At 44.8% G+C, this 13138-nt stretch overlaps 1 protein-coding gene across 1 annotated transcript in view; it reads right to left on the reverse strand.

The window, feature by feature from the left end:
- The window catches only part of cacna1c (calcium channel, voltage-dependent, L type, alpha 1C subunit), a 244367-nt gene extending 233440 nt beyond the window's left edge, over positions 1-10927 (reverse strand). Inside the window, exon 1 of the mRNA XM_080421807.1 lies at positions 10861-10927. Within this exon, the coding sequence (XP_080277933.1) occupies positions 10861-10918 (58 nt within the window). The 5' untranslated portion in view covers positions 10919-10927. The remainder of the gene's footprint in view (positions 1-10860) is intronic.
- Between the last annotated feature and the right edge of the window lie 2211 nt (positions 10928-13138).

Genomic DNA, 13138 nt, shown 5'->3' on the forward strand with positions numbered 1-13138 from the left:
CAAAGACCAGATCCTATGTCTTTGACTTTACAATCAACCAATAGTAAGGAGAACAAGGATCCAATCCTAGATCAGTGGACACAGTATTCCTGTGATCCTAAAGATCATGGAAGGAGGAAGTGACAGAATCCGAAAAGAAACGAGATAAGAAGAGCAGAAGGAGAAGAGGAGGAAAGGGAGGAGAAGAAGAGAAAGAGTAAAAGAGAAGTGGAAGGATGATGGAAGTAGAAGGATGATGTGACAGGACTTGAACATGTGTTGTACGGTGAAGTATGTACCTCAGATATGTGTTTTCAAACCTGGCTTCACATCACATTCTGTGCCAGGGTTGCGGTCGGACAACTTTAAAGGATCCCTGGCTAATATAAGCCTTTTATGACTTAATACATTATAATTGCCCTCTATAACACCTTAAATATTGTCTTTATTTTAGAAATAGTTCATCTTTTACTCAAGGGCGAAAACGCCCGTCGCAGCCCTATGGAATGTATGAAATGCACGTGCTAATAAAAACTTATTTTAAATATTGTGTGATGCTCATATTGATGCTCATATTAACCTTTAAGTACAATTCTTTATTGCTGGACCACACATGGTCAAATGACATCATCAACTTGAGACACACAACACAAAACTCAAGTCCCAATTTGAAACTACTTAAAAACCATTGACTACATAGAAACTACCTAGCATCTCTCATCTCTCCCATTCAGGCCCACTCTGATGTCCCCCATTGCTCAGTAGAAACTACTCTCTCTCTCTGACTAACAGTGCAATTGCTGCTCAAGTGCTGTGATTTAAATCTCAGCCAACAGAATCGAGAGTAGATTGGTTTTTCCTGGAGTGGGCCCCTGCAGGCTGTTTGTCAGCCCCCATGATGCTGCTGCTTAGTAACAGAAGATTATGGTTGTACTGGGCAGCTCCCAGTGGCCAACAGTAGAGGACTGAGGTTATAGTGAGCAGCTCCCACTCCTCCAGTGACCAACAGTATAAGACTGAGGTTGTACTGGGCAGCTCCCAGTGACCTACAGTAGAAAACTGAGATTGCACTGGGCAGTTAACCCCCAGTAACAAACATTACAAAAAAAAACATATATCATGAGGGGCTTCTACAGAACATACCTCCAAAACCGCTGTCACTTTCGTCCATAGGGGGGCACCCACAAATGTGAACGGTTGCACCGTCTGTCTGTCGTACAAACTATATTTACCCCCTCAGCTTTCTCGTACGCCACGGCTGACACAGCCCCTGGGTAGGTGTGCAGGCCTGGCGGAGGTTTGCGTTCTGTTTCTAGTCTTTTTGTTCGTTTTTTTTAAGAAAAGGACTTGGACTGAGGTCTCCAGCCCCCTTACAGTTCTGTCTTCATCGAGACAGACAGGACAGGAGCACTCTCGGCCACAGACACATCGTCCCCCCGGCACACGACACAAAATGACTTGGACAGTCCTTTGTGCCAGCAGCCATCAGGCTCCACAAACAAGCCCGACCCCCATATGTTCTGTTCTGTTGGATTACTGACTCCGGCTTGAATCTGGCACACTCGCTACAACTGGGATGCACACTAGTACAGAACCATGACAGATGCCTGTTAAGGATAACTGTTATAACGGTTTCATTGTTGATTAAGATTGTATACTCGATATTGTTGATGCTGTATTATCCAGATACCCACTGATGAAGGCCTGTTGACACGGGACATATATCAGTCTTCACTGTTGATAGTTCATATATTCATTGGTCTTTCATGCATGTATGCGCTGGTGATAGATTGTACAGTTATACGTGTAGAATGTGTGTATGTTCAGTGAGTCAGACCATGTGCAGATGTCTAGTGTCAGGCTATTTATATTATTTTTTTATTTCATATTATTCTTATCTCTCTACTCCCCCTTCAACATGGTCAATCTCAATTTGCAACTTTGGCTGTTTGTGAAAGCACTATACAGTAGTTCCATAGTTTGTCAACAAATGCAATGGATTCCTTTTCAGGACACCAAACATGATCTCACAATACACATCAATGAACTTTTTATTGTCCTATGTTTTGAGAAATTGCAAGTTAAACCATTTAGACCTGGGACACATCTGTGTCATTTTTAGATTTGAGCTAAAAAGCATTATTTTACACTTTGGCTATCCAAAAATAGCAGTTGTACATCTGCTATTTTTTTTAAATCGAGAAAACGTGCAAATCTTTGAATATATTTTTTAAAGCGAACATGTGTAACTCAAATCTGTGCTTCTGGGGGTCCCTGGAACAAAATATTTTGAGATGGGGGTCCGTGGCCAAATACATATACATTTTGGGGTCCTTGACATTAGCAACTGACATACCTGAAAACCACTGACATAGCAACATACATTTTTTCAAAAAAGTGTTAGGATTTAGAAGACATTTTGTAGAATCGGAACCTCAGGCCTTAATGGGTTAAAACTCACCCAAGGCTGATCATGTAAGGCAGAACAGCTGAATCATCTTTTCCCCCAACAGAAACATCTTTAAAATAATGTTTAAAAAACCAACAACGACAGTAGGCTACATCCCTTTGCGTTGTTTTTTGATGACCTGTATCTTTCATTGAGAGTTCAGTGGAATATTTTTGGCATATCAAAGCGAGCCGATACAATGAGGTGATTTGGCAGTTTGCCAGGTCCCGAGGGTAACCATCGGAAACCAATTAGTGTCCCTAACAAAGGTACGGCGCCTGTGGCACTGAGCCCACGGGGAAAATCACCTCTGCCTGATTACACTGCTACGCCACGAACGCACTGACAGGGATCTCTGTGTGTGTGTGTGTGTGTGTGTGTGTGTGTGTGTGTGTGTGTGTGTGTGTGTGTGTGTGTGTGTGTGCTATTACTGTTATTAAGTGAAGTTCCCTGCAGTCAATATACCTCTGTCCTAAACAAAACCCATCCTAATGTATGGATTGGACACCATATTGTCTTGTCTCTAGACAAGTGGTTTTCAACAAAACATATATCGATATCGTACGTTTTAAAATAATTTATTGCATTTTTGTTGCAGTGTATATACAAATATTGCAATGTGTAATTGTCACAAAATTCCAAGGCACACCTGGACTTGTCTCACGGCTCACCTCTCATCGGTCTCATGGTGTCAGGCCGAAACCCCCCAAAATAATCATATTTGAGCTGAGGACCCCCGACCCTGACAAGCACTTGGAATTGTAGGAGTTGAGACATTACATTTAGTTTGACTCGGTTCGACAGATAAATAGCTGATCTACATGCTCACAGCGCCTCGTAACTCGAGGCGTTGTGAGCATGTAAATCGGATATTTTGCCTGAGGGATTTTGCCTGTCAATCATCGCCTCTGCTCCGCCCCCCCCCCCCCCCCCCCCCCCAAAGGAAAGGATAGGGGAGGGGAGGGGCGAGGAGGAGAGTGGGCGGGATTAATGGCCTGTGACTTCAGATTACTTTTCAGCCTAATTATTCAGAAAACCCCAGACCACAGAAAATCCACTGAATGTTCAAAGTTCAGATTTTTTGGGTGTAATTGAGGTCAACACCCCCAAAAAAACATAAAAAATAAAAAAAGTGAAAATGAATGTCATAGAACCTTTAAGTCTTTAATTTGTCACTTTAGTAATGTGCACACACCCTATACACTTATACTGTATGTTGGTTGTTTACCGTTGAGTGAGAAAACAATATTGTGCATTAAGCAAATCATCTGGGGACCTCCAAAAATACATTTGGGGATCGCCCTGGGGGTCCCAACCCACAGTTTGGGAACCGCTGGTCTAGACTAAGGAAAGAGACACCGTGAATGACAGCATCAGATACAAATCTTAATTAAACCTTAATGACTGGACAACACTACAACAGGCCCAATATCTGTAATGATCAGCTGATACTGGAGCTGATCTCTGGGTGTTAGGCAGTCGTGGAAAAAGTACTTAAGTAAAAGGATCAATACTGCAATGTAGTAATACTCTGTTAAGTAAAAGTCTGGTAATCAAAATGTACAAAAGTATTGGCATCAAAATATACTTGCCCTGTTTCACAAGGTACCATGTGTATAAAATGTGTTAAAATCTTTTGAAAATAGCAGATCTACAAGCTCACAACGCGACGCGATGCGACGCGTTGTGAGCTTGCAGATCGGCTATTTTCAAAAAGCCAAAGTTTAAATAGGCCTTAAGTTGTTAACGTAAGTTTTGTAATAATAATTCAAATCTACAAAGTAACTAGTGACTAAAGTTTTCAAATAATTGTAGTGGCGTAAAAGTACAATATTTGCCTCTGAGATGTAGTGGAGTAGAAGTAACATTATTGAAAATTGGTACTCCAGTAAAGTAAAAAATACCTCAAAATTGTACTTAAGTACAGTACTTGAGTAAATGTACTTAGTTACTTTACACCACTGGTGTTAGGTGATAACACACGTGTACGTGTACCCCTAGGAGTACGCAGACGTACGACAGGGGGTACGTGAGGAAAAGGTGGGAAATAGATTTCACTGTTATGTTTAATGGTAAAACAATCAAAAACAGTCACAACTGTTCTTGAATAATAGAAAGCAATGCTTATCATCATTGTGCTGTTTTATTGTGAACATATTAAACAAAAACTGAAAAAATCTGCTCAGGAGGCACAACTTGCATCTCTTTCACTCCATTTCTTATTTAAAGTGTTATATTCTTCAAAGGTTGGTTATCATCATAGCATGATGCTACATGTTTTGCTATTGCAGGGGGGGGTTACTTGGTCTCAGAAATTAGAAAAGGGAGGTAGGCCTACTGAAGCCAAAATAAGTTTGAGAACCACCGTGGTAGAGTATGTTAATACAATATAACTAGTAGCCTACTTCTGTAGTGGTTGGAAGTGGTCTTAACATTATTAGTATTATTATTTTTACTCATGGTGTCATACTGGACATTATAATAGGAATTGTAACTGTAGGTATTGAATCCAATGTCTTCCTGTGCACGAGCACGCGTGCGCGCACACACACACACACACACACACACACGCTCGCTCGCACACACACACACACACACATACACACACACACACACACACACACACACACACACACACACACACACACACACACACACACACACACACACACACACACACACACACACACACACACACACACACACACACACACACACACACACACACACGTAAGTGCCAGTCATTTCTGGTGAAGACGAGGAATTTTCTGATGTAGGTAGGTAGTGCAAATGACAGACACACTGGTAAACGTCCAGACCACTCTGAGGATAAGCTATCGCTAATTCTGCTTAGCTGCGACATGCAATATTCTCACACGCTCTCTCTCTCTCTCTCACACACACACACACACACACACACACACACACACACACACACACACACACACATACACACATACACACACACACACACACACACACACACACACACACACACACACACGCACGCACGACCATCTCTCTCTTCCCATCCCCTGTTGCTATGGAACCTGTCGCCAAGGCGGCAACGAGGTATGTGGTTGATGGTAGCGCTGATCATAATATTCAGAACCATTGCAATCATCATTTGTGTCGTCATTTTGATCACAACTTAGGCTATTATAAGAAAATAACCGCTCGTCGAATTACAGTGAGAGCCGTGAACTGGAGGACTGCAGAGCTTCTGCTTTGAGCAACGTGGGTGGAAGGAGAGGAGAGGAGAGGAGAGGAGAGGAGAGGAGAGGAGAGGAGAGGAGAGGAGAGGAGAGGAGAGCGTAATACTGTGCATCACAAACAGAGCAAAACACAGCAATCACATATTTCTCGCTTCCCATCAGAAAATTCACTTCAATTCCTTGTTGTGTCTTGCTCAAGACCTAAAGCTTGCCTAAATAACACACCATTGATTAAAGCAGCTCCCAGCATATACTGTATGAGTAAATAAGTGTTAGGCCCTCTGTCTCCCTGCCCTGACACCTGTGATCCCGTTCCAGTTGAACATTTAAATCATAATCAACCCTCCTCCTAATCAATAGTCCCTTCACACAAGGGTGAAGAATTGGGTGCAATGTAGGACCCACCTGTCTCTACCAATATCAAACGACTGCTGAATTGTCCCCAGCAATTATTTTGATGGACAATAAACGTTGTCTCCATCAGTGTTTAGTCAATGTTAACACATCTCGTTCTCTACTACGAATACCGGCCCCAAAACAGGCTGTGCCATTTCTTACTAACGTATGGAAGGCTACAGGCTGCGAACAAGAACAGTCAAAGATCCACCAAGCGGTGAGCAAGTGAAGACTATAGCTAATGAAGGCATGTCATTTGATATCTGAGATAAAATAATCTCAGAAATATAGAAGATCTACAAGCTCTGTAGATGTTCACTGTGTGATGTTCACTGTGTTAGAGTAAAGTACTTCAATAGACGTATTTAGTTTATGGCAGCCATAAAAGCGTTGACCAGTATCATGATCGTGTGTATGTATTTTCAAATACAGTAGTTGATATACAGTGGCTAAGGTGTATTTACAGTCAGGAAATGTATCCAGATGTGTCTACATCACTGCGGTCTTTATACCACTAAACATAACCCATCATAATGTATGGACGCCATATTGTCTTTTAGACCAGTGGTTCCCAAACTGGGGATTGCGAATTTGCGACGTCTACAAGCCACAACGCCTTGCATTACATTTAGTTTGGAAGCGAGTCAAACCAAATGTAATGCCTCAACTCCTACAAATAAAGAAAGATACACTGTCAAAGAAGGCACACATTGTGTTCTCAAGGCTTCAATTCAATAAATGAAAAAATGCTCTCGTTAGATCACCACCAGAAGAGTAAATATCACCATCACGCAGTCACAGTTTGTGGTCAAGATGCAACCCCCATAGATTCACGACTATCAATGCCTGGCAGGCAAGGTGCCAGACCTTGCCTGCAAAATACTGTAGGTTCAGTACAGTAGCTTTTTGGAAGCCATGAGATGCAAGATAGGCTTCCCCATGAGCTACGGAAATTAAGCATACAGTCTAGAAATGTAAGACCATTATAGCAGCAGGTTCCCAAGAAGGACCATCCACAACACTCAGACCACTGTGCCTAACCGTGTGGATGGTGCACGGAAAGGTTATGCTGAGCAGGACTGTCTCTCAGTATTAAAGTGTTATAGGACTAATCTATGGCATCACATGGATCTGACAGATGTCATGGATCAGACCAAATGAACCATGAGAGGATACGACTTGGCTTGGACTTTTATCATTGGAAGTGATTGTAGACCATGGAGTGTTTTAACAAGAACCTGTAAAACGGACTGAAACTATTTCAGGAATGAGAAGTGCAACAGAGTGCGTCACGTCCACTATACAAGAGAGCGGGGCTGAGGAGTCCTTTCAGGAAGTTTTGGCAAAGTGGTGGCAATGGTTGACTCCCTTGAGCCCTCACCAAAGCCAGCCACCAGAAAGATAAAGTGGTGGGGCCAGCCAGCATACTCCCAAGTCACCTGAAGAGAATCACAGAACAGATTTCTACAAAATACTAGTATATTGTGGATCAGTGGTTCTCAAACATTTTTTAATTTATTTCAACAACCCCCATAACTCTCAGAGTTACAGACCTGTAACGGTCCATTTGGGACAGGTCTCGAGGAACCCTGAAACCCCACTTTGAGAACCACTGGTGTAGCAGCCTGATCTCCAGAGAATACCGTAACATTGCACGGAACGAGTGCACTTCATTCCGTGGATAGTCGCCTCGGAACTCCCAAATTGCGTGCATATGTACGGCGAGTCCCACGGTGGGCGTAACCAGTCGCAACACGGAAAAACCCGGAAGCAGAGCAGTCCGCACAATAAAATTTACGATTCTGTGCCTATCGGTACATAACTCAAACGGCGCTGAGTAGGCACAGGCGAATGTCCCACCGTTCAGGACGGCAACTCGGTCGCCTTAGCTCCCTCGGTGGTCCTTCACGGGGTGACAATTCGCCTGTGACTGCGCGCCTCCGAAATGGTTTTGTCACAAAGGCAGTGCCGTACCATATGCACGCAATTCGGGAGTTCCGAGGCGGCTATCCACGGAATGAAGTGCACTCGTTCCGTGCAATGTTACGGTAATCTCTGGAGATCGGGTTGGGTGTAGATCAGTAGATTAGAAGAGTATAAGACTCCCCAAAACACACTCGTCCGGGTCAAATCCGGCAACCTCGGAACGGTCGCCACCAGGTATTCCCAAACGTAACCTCAGTAAAACTATGCCTAAATAACCTTATTCCTAACCTTAAAGTTATACAGTGCAGGTCCACAAATAACGATTTTTAGCAGCCTCTGCTGGTCATTACCGTCACTGCAAGCCGTTTGTTTATTCCTCTGTTACCCAGAATTCCATTTGTTTTCACCGGAAGACGGAAGCGTTTCAAAAACCGTTCTTTTCATTGTTTTATACGATCTGTGGATCGTTTCTCTTAGCCAGTGGAGCTTTAGTTACCGTGAGCTGTGTTTTCTTTTTCTGTTGTTTTTCGACCTTCAAATCATACAATCTCTTAAAATCAGCGTGAGTTTCCCTTTTGTTATTAGCGCGGTAGTTCCTGGCCAAACAGGAAACCGGTGCGGTAGTTCCTGGCCAAACAGGAAACCGGTGCATTTCCGCTTCCGTTTTCCGGCTACATGACGTCATTTTCGCGGGAAAGACACCCCTATCACCGTTCAATAGAAAATATATGTATAAAAGGCTTTCGGGGGTGAAATTCATGGAGTGGGTGTTGTGAAACTTTTGCCACTCACAAAATATATACAATTTAACTTTAGTTTTGTTGAAAAAGTTACCTAGTATTACTTTAACATCAGTAAAAACGAATACAAGAACCGCTGGGGGCGAGCGGGTCAACGGAGAAAACGAGGGCGAGTGTGTTTCGGGGCGAGCGTTCCGGGTACCGATATTCAGTTTAAGGAGCGGTTCAACCGAACAGGTCTAGATGTCTTGAAGAAGCTGGAGGAAACTCTACTGACTAGGGAAATGGTCGATCAGAGAATCTAAACATCCAACTAGCGATGATCAAGTCCAAAAAAGCTTTCAAGGCTCATGCTGAAGGGGCTAAATATCATGACAGGAATGACAGCTGAAGTGAGAGAGGCCTGTTTGATCAAGTTGAATCCCTTGTTAGGCTGCTTTTAGTCATCCCAGTGTCGTTGTAAACATGGCTCAGAACAACAGTTTGAGGATTGAACAATGCTGCTCTGTGCCATCATGTCAGCCAGGATACACAACAAGTAAAACAACTAGGCCAACAGTTCATGTCCGTTAATGACAGGCATAGGCATGTGTGTGGCTTGTTCATGGAGCAGTGGACACTTGTCTGTTTGTGCGCAGGATTTGGATATAGTTTACACAGTATCTTATTTTTTTGCATATTTACAGACTAGGCAACAGTGCCTGCCTTAAAACAATATTGTGCTCTTTGGAATTTGAGTAAAGGATTCACTAATGTCCTGCAGCTGTGTGTGTGTGTGTGTGTGTGTGTGTGTGTGTGTGTGTGTGTGTGTGTGTGTGTGTGTGTGTGTGTGTGTGTGTGTGTGTGTGTGTGTGTGTGTGTGTGTGTGTGTGTGTGTGTGCGCGTGTGTGTGCGTGTGTTACCACAACTATCAATAACTTAAGGCTCTAGATGACATGAAATGGCGTCAGAAGTCTATCAAGAATGCAAAACACCTCAGCTTCCAGTAGGGGTACATCTCACCCGGAACCCCCAACCCTCGCCTTACCAAGTGTGTCCCTACCAATGTCAACATCAAACCTACATTATGCCGCTGGCTTCAAGCGACAAAATACAAGTATCGATTAGGAGGAGGGCTGAATCGATAGTGATCGTGTGTGTGTGTGTGTGTGTGTGTGTGTGTGTGTGTGTGTGTGTGTGTGTGTGTGTGAGGTAGTGAGGTAGTTTCTCAAAGATTAAAGGGAAATTCAGCCCCCCCAAAAGTCCCATGCACATTATCAAACATTTGTTAAGGATAAGATTAGGCTATAATCCTGTGTGTATGAGCGGGCTTAATTAAAATGTGGCATTTTGACACGCACGTCCCTCTGGTGTGATTCTTAACAAAAAATTGAATTGGATTCCAGCGATAATTGACTTGTTTTGGCTACTGCATGCTGACTGGAATACGAATCAGTAGCACAATGTAGTGTCTTCCACCGATGGTGGAACATGATCAACTATTACATGCAGATCTGGTCTAATGAAGAGAGGGAGCCATTCATCTCTCCAATGGACGGTGCTAACCTGCCATGTTACTGCGTAATTATGACACAACTTGCACCGAGAGGGGGGGGTGATAGAGTGGGGGGGAGAGAGGGGAGAGAGAGGGAGATGGGGGGTGGGGGTGATAGAGAGGGGGAGAAGGGGAGATAGAGAGGGGGCGAGGGGGAGATAGAGGGGGACAGAGGGAGATAGAGAGGGGGAGAAGGGGAGATAGAGAGGGGGCAAGGAGGGAGATAGAGGGGACAGAGGGAGATGGAGAGAGGGGGAGAGGGGGAGAGAGAGGGGAGAGAGGAGAGAGAGGGGAGGTAGAGGGGAGAGGGGAGAGAGGGAGAGAGAGGGGGAGATAGAGACCGGGGAGATGGGAGAGAGAGAGGGGAGAGAGAGGGAGGATAGAGAGGGGAGAGAGGGGGGAGAGCGGGGAGATAGAGAGGGAGACAGTGCGGAGGAAAGCGAGTGAGGCCCGTCCATCTGTTGAGGAGAGGACGTAACACACGTAGCCTACCCGTTCCCTCTGTTCCCCACCCCCCCCCAACATCCAGCTCTTCACCCACCTCCTGTTGGATACCCCCCCCCCCCCCCCACCTCCCACACTCTATCTTTCGATGTAAAGAGTTGAATTATATAAACGTACCTTGATGATTCTCAAGGTTGTCCTCGGGAATGTACATGTTCTTCCTCTCATTTACCATAAATGTAGTCCGCCGTTATCCTTATAGGTGAATGGAGAGAGAGAGTGAAAGAGTGAAAGAGAGAGAGAGAGAGAGAGAGAGAGAGAGAGAGAGAGAGAGAGAGAGAGAGAGAGAGAGAGAGCGAGCGGAGGAGGTGGTGGCGGTATACAGCAGGAGGAGGAGGAGGAGGAGAAGAACGAACCAAAGGCAGGAGGAGGAGGTTGTTGGAGAGAGAGAAAAAACTAAATAAAGAAATGAAAAAATAAATGATAAAAAAAGAAGCAGAATGATGTTGGGCACAGTGTTGCTGTATATTCCGGTAACGTCCTGTTAGCGGGTAGGGGGGGGGGTGTCCGTGTCTCTGCTCTTCGGGGGGATATGGAGGTAATGTTCGGCTACCTAATCCCCATGATAACGACGGGTTCGGCAGTAGACCCGCTGGTTAACCAGACCAACCCGTCCATCCTATCCTTTATACACGGTACATCCTATCCTATACACCGTACATCCGGGCCTCGGCGACAGAAAAGACACTTGCTGCTATGTGAGGTGGAAAAAGAAAAAAGAAAAAAAGAAAGATCTTCACACCTTCCGTCACGTCCCCAGGTTCCCCACCTCTTGCAATAAGAATAATGGTAACAATAAATTAAAATAATGTTCCAGGCCGAGGTATTAAATCCACTAGTAAAGGCTACTTGTACGCTTTTTCACGGAGCGACGTTTTTAAGAAACGCCGGGGCGCAGCCGGTTGAGTGTCGTATAATTAGAGAGAGAGAGAGAGAGAGAGAGAGAGAGAGAGAGAGAGAGGAGAGAGAGAGAGAGAGAGAGAGAGAGAGAGAGAGAGAGAGAGAGAGAGAGGGAGGGAGGGAGGGAGAGAGAGAGAGAGAGAGAGAGAGAAGGACCGATTCAATCTCTCTCAGGAGGATGAGAGGATGAGTGGAGGAGAGGGGTTTGAAGAAGAAGAAGAGGAAAAGAGATTAGAGTAGGAATATTCCATCGCAGGGTTAGAACTCCGCAAAGCAACGATTAATAATAATGATAATATCCACGTTGAGCAGCACGAGCCGTCCTGCTGGAATTAAAACCAAAAGTGCTCCTGTTGTCTCACAATAAGAAAGACCAACTGGTCGGTCCAGATCCTGTCCATGGTGATGGGATGGTGGTTGGTTTGGCTGTGCCTGTCTGTCTGTCTGTCTGTCTGTCTGTCTGTCTGTCTGTCTGTCTGTCTGTCTGTCTGTCTGTCTGTCTGTCTGTCTGTCTGTCTGTCTGTCTGTCTGTCGGTCTGTCTGTCTGTCTGTCTGTCTCACCGCACTAGGAGTTATAGGCTACTAGCTCAGTCTCTCTATTTGCTTTTTTCCACTGCCTATACTGCCCCTGCAGCTACTCTGCAGTGATACAGAGAGAGAGAGAGAGAGAGAGAGAGAATCAGAAGGAGAGAGAGCCCCCTCCCTCAGAGAGAGAGAGAGAGGAGAGAGAGAGAGAGAGAGGAGAGAGAGAGAGAGAGAGAGAGAGAGAGAGAGAGAGAGAGAGAGAGGAGAATCAGAAGGAGAGAGCCCCCCTCCCTCTCTACGTGTATGTAGACGCTTTGACTGTTTCCAGATGTGAGCGAAAGAATGAGAAAAAAAGAGAAAGAAGGGGGTGGGCGAGGGGGGCAGGCTGGTATCCAGACATGATGATGATGATGATGTGGTGGTGGTGGCAGAGAAGAGGAGAAAGAGAGGAAGAACAATATGGAGAGAGGGAGAAAGAGAGAGGCAGAGAGTTGGAGGAGAATGACACTAGAGGGAGAAAGAGATGAAAGGAGAGAGAATGAGAGTGGAAACAGAGGGAGAGAAAGAATGAGAGGTGACAGCGAGCGAGAAAGTCAGGGGAAGAGAGAGATTGAGAATGAGAGAAGTGGAATGGACGGTAAAGCCGGTGGCTTGCCAGAAATAACAGATTTTTAAGCACAAAGTGCAATGCAAGACAAAATATAGGATTAAGATGTGTTTCAAGGCTGATCCGAGCTGATCTGAGGTGAAAGGAGGATACCGTCAACGTTGGACTTACAGTAAGACCAGGTTTCCCAACATCTGGACCCACTCAGTCCAACACACTGCTGACACAGTCAGAGGATCACAGTTTGACCGCTCTTTAAAGAACTACGTACGTTGTGGTCTGTGATGTAAACCACATGAATGTTTACCATTCATTTAGCAATACCGTTCATCATGCATGTTGGCACCAGCCAATCAAATGGCT

This window comes from Gymnoscopelus braueri (genome assembly GCF_963280865.1).
Source record: "Gymnoscopelus braueri genome assembly, chromosome: 23".
NCBI classification, from domain to species: domain Eukaryota; kingdom Metazoa; phylum Chordata; class Actinopteri; order Myctophiformes; family Myctophidae; genus Gymnoscopelus; species Gymnoscopelus braueri.